Source organism: Mustelus asterias, chromosome 17 (genome assembly GCF_964213995.1).
Source record: "Mustelus asterias chromosome 17, sMusAst1.hap1.1, whole genome shotgun sequence".
In the NCBI taxonomy this organism is placed as follows: Eukaryota; Metazoa; Chordata; class Chondrichthyes; order Carcharhiniformes; family Triakidae; genus Mustelus; species Mustelus asterias.
The window spans coordinates 10,705,361-10,712,332 of NC_135817.1; the positions used below are offsets into that span (position 1 = coordinate 10,705,361).

At 52.1% G+C, this 6,972-nt stretch overlaps 1 protein-coding gene across 1 annotated transcript in view; it reads right to left on the reverse strand.

Moving 5' to 3' along the window:
• The window catches only part of vegfd (vascular endothelial growth factor D), a 28,036-nt gene extending 22,378 nt beyond the window's left edge, over positions 1 to 5,658 (reverse strand). The window contains 1 exon segment of the mRNA XM_078232277.1: positions 5,186 to 5,658. Coding sequence (XP_078088403.1) covers positions 5,186 to 5,278 — 93 coding nt within the window. The 5' untranslated portion in view covers positions 5,279 to 5,658.
• Positions 5,659 to 6,972: the final 1,314 nt, after the last annotated feature.

A 6,972-nucleotide genomic window follows, 5' to 3' on the forward strand; every position in this document is an offset into this window, starting at 1 on the left:
GCGGGGCAGAATGGGGGGAGTGCGGGGCAGAATGGGGGGAGTGCGGGGCAGAATGGGGGGAGTGCGGGACAGAATGGGGGGAGTGCGGGACAGAATGGGGGAGTGTGGGGCAGAATGGGGGGAGTGCGGGACAGAATGGGGAGAGCGCGGGGCAGAGTGGGGGGAGTGTGGAACAGAATGGGGGGAGTGCGGGGCAGAATGGGGAGAGCGCGGGGCAGAATGGGGAGAGCGCGGGGCAGAATGGAGAGAGCGCGGGGCAGAATGGGGGGAGTGCGGGGCACAATGGGGGGAGTGCAGGGCAGAATGAGGGGAGTGCGGGGCAGAATGGGGGGAGTGTGGAACAGAGTGGGGGGAGTGCGGGGCAGAATGGGGGAGTGCGGGGCAGAATGGGGGAGTGCGGGGCAGAATGGGGGGAGTGCGGGGCAGAATGGGGGGAGTGCGGGGCAGAATGGGGGGAGTGCGGGACAGAATGGGGGGAGTGCGGGGCAGAGTGGGGGGAGTGTGGAACAGAGTGGGGGGAGTGTGGAACAGAGTGGGGGGAGTGTGGAACAGAGTGGGGGGAGTGTGAAACAGAGTGCGGGGAGTGCGGGGCAGAATGAGGGGAGTGCGGGGCAGAATGAGGGGAGTGCGGGGCAGAGTGGGGGGAGTGCAGGGCAGAATGGGGGGAGTGCGGGGCAGAGTGGGGGGAGTGTGGTACAGAGTCGGGGGAGTGCGGGGCAGAATGGGGGAGTGCGGGGCAGAGTGGGGGGAGTGCAGGGCAGAATGGGGGAGTGTGGAACAGAGTGGGGGGAGTGTGGAACAGAGTGGGGGGAGTGCGGGGCAGAGTGGGGGAGTGTGGAACAGAGTGGGGGGAGTGCGGGACAGAATGGGGGGAGTGTGGAACAGAGTGGGGGGAGTGCAGGGCAGAATGGGGGGAGTGCGGGGCAGAATGAGGGGAGTGCGGGACAGAATGGGGGGAGTGCGGGGCAGAATGAGGGGAGTGCGGGACAGAATGGAGGGAGTGCGGGACAGAATGGGGGGAGTGCGGGACAGAATGGGGGGAGTGCGGGGCAGAATGGGGGGAGTGCGGGACAGAATGGGGGGAGTGCGGGACAGAATGGGGGGAGTGTGGGGCAGAATGGGGGGAGTGCGGGACAGAATGGGGGGAGTGCGGGGCAGAGTGGGGGGAGTGTGGTACAGAGTCGGGGGAGTGCGGGGCAGAATGGGGGAGTGCGGGGCAGAGTGGGGGGAGTGCAGGGCAGAATGGGGGAGTGTGGAACAGAGTGGGGGGAGTGTGGAACAGAGTGGGGGGAGTGCGGGGCAGAGTGGGGGAGTGTGGAACAGAGTGGGGGGAGTGCGGGACAGAATGGGGGGAGTGTGGAACAGAGTGGGGGGAGTGCAGGGCAGAATGGGGGGAGTGCGGGGCAGAATGAGGGGAGTGTGGGACAGAATGGGGGGAGTGCGGGGCAGAATGAGGGGAGTGCGGGACAGAATGGAGGGAGTGCGGGACAGAATGGGGGGAGTGCGGGACAGAATGGGGGGAGTGCGGGGCAGAATGGGGGGAGTGCGGGACAGAATGGGGGGAGTGCGGGACAGAATGGGGGGAGTGTGGGGCAGAATGGGGGGAGTGCGGGACAGAATGGGGGGAGTGCGGGACAGAATGGGGGGAGTGTGGGACAGAATGGGGGGAGTGCGAGACAGAATGGGGGGAGTGCGGGACAGAATGGGGGGAGTGCGAGGCAGAATGGGGGAGTGCGGGACAGAATGGGGGGAGTGCGGGGCAGAATGGGGGGAGTGCGGGGCAGAGTGGGGGGAGTGTGGAACAGAGTGGGGGGAGCATGGGGCAGAATGGGGAGAGCGCGGGGCAGAATGGGGGAGTGCGGGGCAGAATGGGGGGAGTGCGGGACAGAATGGGGGAGTGCGGGGCAGAATGGGGGAGTGCGGGGCAGAATGGGGGGAGTGCGGGACAGAATGGGGGTGTTGTTGGGTGCAGGGACTGCAGGGCAGGCAACGACCACTTTTAAATACCTTTCAGATGACAAAATATCCCAGTTACTTCATAGATTTGGGATCTGGGCAGGGCAAGGCTGATATCTGATGGTCGAATTCAAAGTGGTAGATGGAGGAGTTTAGGGTATAAGTTCTAGAGTGTGGGGAGATAGCTGCAGACTGGAGCAGAGGACAGAGGCACTCATAGTTTTAGGATGGATCCTGGACATAGAATTAAATAAAATGAAAGAAAGAATTGGCGGAAGAGACTGTTATCGTCAACAGCAGCATGCAGAGAACAACATCAATTGTATTGGGCAATAAAAGGAAGAGCCTGCATTTCTATCATTCCTGTCACCACATCTGGAAGATCTAAAACACTTTCGAGCCAGTGTCCTCACTGTTGTAATGTAGAGATATGCAGTGACTAGTTTACACACAGTTCTCACAGACAGCAATGACCAGATAGTTGGTTTTTTTGGTGGAGTTAAGGGCTAAGTACTGGAGAACTCTAGTCAAATTGGGAAAACTTCCAAACTGTCCTTTAAAATAGTTCCGAGAGTACTCTGTTCACCCGAAAGGTTTGAAGTCTCACCCGGAAGAAAGCAGCTCAGTAAATGCAGCACTCCCTCAGTACTGCAATGACCTGTTAGCCTGGATTTTGTCTTAAATTCCTGGATAATAACACCATAAGACATAGGAGCAGAAGTAGGCCATTTGACCCATCGAATCTACTCCGCCATTCAACGGGATCATGATTGATCTGAAATGATAACCCTCAATTCCACTTTCCTGCCTTATCCCAATAACCCTCGATTCCCTTACTGATTATAAAATTCCACAGATTCACTACCCTCTGAGAGAAGAAATTCCTCCTCAGCTCGTCTTAAATGGGGACCTCCTTACTCTGAGATTATGCCCACTAGTTCTGGACTATCTCACAAGGAGAAGCAGCCTTTCAGCATCTACTCAGTCAAGCCCCCTGAGAATCCTGTATGGCTCAATAAGGTCACTTATCATTCTTCTAAACTCCAATGAGTAGAGGCCCAACTACCCAACCTCTCCTCATAAGGAAATCCCTCCATACCTGGGATCAACATGGTGAACTTTCTCTGGACTGCCTCCAATGCCAGTGTATCTTTCCTTAGGTAAGGAGACCAAAACTGTTCACAGTGTTCCAGGTGTGGCCTAGAGTGAGGTTCCTTGACCCCCCCCCCCCCCCCCTCTGAGTCTCTGGACCACTCCTGACATCCAAATAATGAAAAATAAAGGCATGAAATGTTTTTGTTTTGTCCGTATACAGCTGACTGTGAAACAGCAAAGGATTCTCTAGTTTTCACTTCGGTACACAGCCCCGAGTTGTTTTGTACTATCCTAGATACAGGTTGATTGTTAGCTGGCGATGCAGGAATGAGTGAGTCTCACAGCTAATCAGGCAGTTTGTGATGCAAAACAATACAATGCATCAAGACCGTGATGGAACTGCAGGAGCTGAGGAGAATAGGTCTCCCTGCACATGGAGGACTCTACAGAGTGAGTGCAACTTTAATGGGGAAGAATAATTTTACTCAGTTTCTTTCAGAAAATACAGGAGAAAGTACCTTTCCGGCGGGCTATAGATCGAAAATAAATGTTGAAAGAGTTGAGATACTCTACCTCGGCACGGTGGCACAGTGGTTAGCACTGCTACCTCCACAGTGCCAGGGACCCAGGTTCGATTCTCAGCTTGGGTGACTGTCTGTGCAGAGTCTGCGCATTCTCCCCATGTCTGCGTGGGTTTCTTCTGGGTGCTCCGGTTTCCTCCCACAGCCTGAAAGACGTGCTGGTTAGGTGCATTGACCCGAGCAGGTACCAGAGTGTAGCGACTCAGGGATTTTCACAGTAACTTCATTGCAGTGTTAATGTAAGCCTTACTTGTGACTAATGAATAAACTTTACTTTTACTCTACCCAAAAATTCAGAACGTTGACTTTCCTCCCCTCCCTTCCTCTCCTGATTGGATTTTGGTGCCATTGTTTTTTTAAAGTTTAATGTTTATCTATTAGTGTCACGAGTAGGCTTACATTAACACTGCAATAAAGTTACTGTGGAAATTTCCCTAGTCATCACACTCCAGTGCCTGTTCCGGCGCTCCCTGGCACTGAGGGAGAATTCAGCATGGCCAACGCACCTAACCAGCACGTCTTTCAGACTGCGGGAGGAAACCGGAGCACCCGGAGGAAACCCACGCAGACACGGGGAGAACGTGCAGACTCCACGCAGACAGTGACCCAAGCTGGGAATCGAACCCAGGTCCCTGGCGCTGTCAGGCAGCAGTGCTAACCACTGTGCCATCCTGCCACTGTTCATCTGAGAGCTGGCAGTTTAGCCAGGGCAGGATCAGTCCCTCATCTTGGAATGGGCCCAGTGGGTAGCTGATGGGGGTGGCAATCCTCACCAGCATCTTCTTTGCCTAAATTGAGATCAAGTGCAACATTCTCTCTGCTGGCCGGGTGAGTTCACCTCAAACCCAGCGTGACTCAGGATCCAACCTGTGAACATTTTGATCTGTGGGGTGTGTTTCCCTCTATTGATATTAGTGATAAAGCCAGGAGAATTACAATAACGACATGGGCTGCACAGTGGTTAGCACTGCTGTCTCACAGCGCCGGGGTCCCAGGTTCGAATCCGGTCTGAGGTGACTGTGTGGAGTTTGCATGTTCTTCCCATGTCTGCGCGGGTTTCCTCCGGCTGCTCCGGTTTCCTCCCACAGTCCAAAGATGTACGGGTTAGGTGGATTGGTCATGATAAATTGCCCTTTAGTGTCAGGATGATTAGCGGGATAAATATGTGGGGTTACAAGGATAGGGCCTGGGTGGAATTGTTGTCAATGCAGGCTCGATGGGCTGAATGGCCTCCTTCTGCACTGTAGGGATTCTATGGACTTCCCACTTTGAACTCTGACTGATTTCACATAAACAGCAAACGGGTTGAGCTCTCAGAGAAGCCAAACGTCAAATGCATGAGTCTATTTTCATTCCTTCAGTGTTAAGACAGGCTAGTATCACGCACAGTCCCACAACAGTGAGACACTTCATTACCTCAGGTTTTTAAAAGCTATGTTTGCAATGATGATCACACTCACTGCCAACAGTCCACCTCAGTAAAATGACACGTCTCAGGAACATTTGAGTAATGTATTTATCAAACAGTGCATGAACAGTATCAGATCACCTACCAGTCTGGGATCATGCTCGTAGTAATCTCCTCGTAAGAGGTGGAGGAGTGACAAAAAGACAACATGTAGGCAAACACTACAATGCAGTTTCATTCTGAGCCTCTGATCTGCAGAGTTAAGCGTTGCTGCTGTTTTTCTTTGATTAAGCTTGCTCACTTAACAGAGTAGCACAACCAGAGTTCAGTATTACATTGCTTGATAAAGAGTTCTTCTCACTTTACGTCTAATTACTGAAATTGTGAAACAAATTGTACGCATATTATCATGAGACAGAAAGCAGATTTGTGATATATTCCAGCACTCAACAGTTTCACGAATCCATTGAGAAATGGTTGAATTTAATCAGCAAGACTCATTTTCCCTTCAGATCCAGTTTTGGTAGCCAGGAAAAAATTCCAAAACATCGTTGTGTATCCCACCTCGAGCCGTATGAAATAGACAGATGTTGTTATACCACCGAAAATACTCTGAGAAAGCATTTATTCCTTGTCTTGCTCCAACATCATGATTCTGATGTATAATCCTCAACAAAGAAGTCAAACGAAACACCAACTTCTACCTTCTTCGCTTTGAAAGCTTCAAGTGGGGATTTATATTCCAACGAGCTGGAGATGTGGATCGCAGGGAGCTGTACTCTGAATTTGTCTCAAAGCTTCTGATGCTGGAGCTTCATTAGAAACTGCAGTAGCATATGGTTTAAATGGAATCCAGACCTCAGAACGAGCCTGAAGTCAAATCATGGCTGGCGATCCTCCAACTCAAGCCCTACTCTCCACCTCTCCCAGCAGCACTAATGTTCCCAGAAAATAACCCATACATCACCACAGTGCTAGTTTGCAGCAAAGATCCACTCGTCACCCACTGGCTCCACATCACCTGAATGCAGTCATAATCCTGACATCAACTGAATGCAGCGAGCGTCCACACATCACCCTAATGCAGTAAGGATCCACACATCACCCTAATGCAGCAAAAATCCACACATCACCCTAATGCAGCAAAAATCCACACATCACCCTAATGCAGCGAGAATCCACACATCACCCTAATGCAGCAAAAATCCACACATCACCCTAATGCAGCAAAAATCCACACATCACCCAAATGCAGCGAGAATCGACACATCACCCTAATGCAGCGAGAATCCACACATCACCCTAATGCAGCAAGAATCCACACATCACCCAAATGCAGCGAGAATCGACACATCACCCAAATGCAGCGATAATCGACGCATCACCCAAATGCAGCGAGAATCGACACATCACCCGAATGCAGCGAGGATCCACACATCACCCTAATGCAGCGAGAATCCACACATCACCCTAATGCAGCGAGAATCCACACATCAAACGAATGCAGCGAGATTCCACACATCACCCTAATGCAGCGAGAATCCACACATCACCCTAATGCAGCGAGAATCCACACATCACCCTAATGCAGCACAAATCCACACATCACCCTAATGCAGCGAGAATCGACACATCACCCTAATGCAGCGAGAATCCACACATCACCCTAATGCAGCAAGAATCCACACATCACCCTAATGCAGCGAGAATCCACACATCACCCTAATGCAGCGAGAATCCACACATCACCCTAATGCAGCGAGAATCCACACATCACCCTAATGCAGCAAGAATCCACACATCACCCTAATGCAGCACAAATCCACACATCACCCTAATGCAGCGAGAATCGACACATCACCCGAATGCAGCGAGAATCTACACATCACCCTAATGCAGCGAGAATCCACACATCACCATAATGCAGCGAGA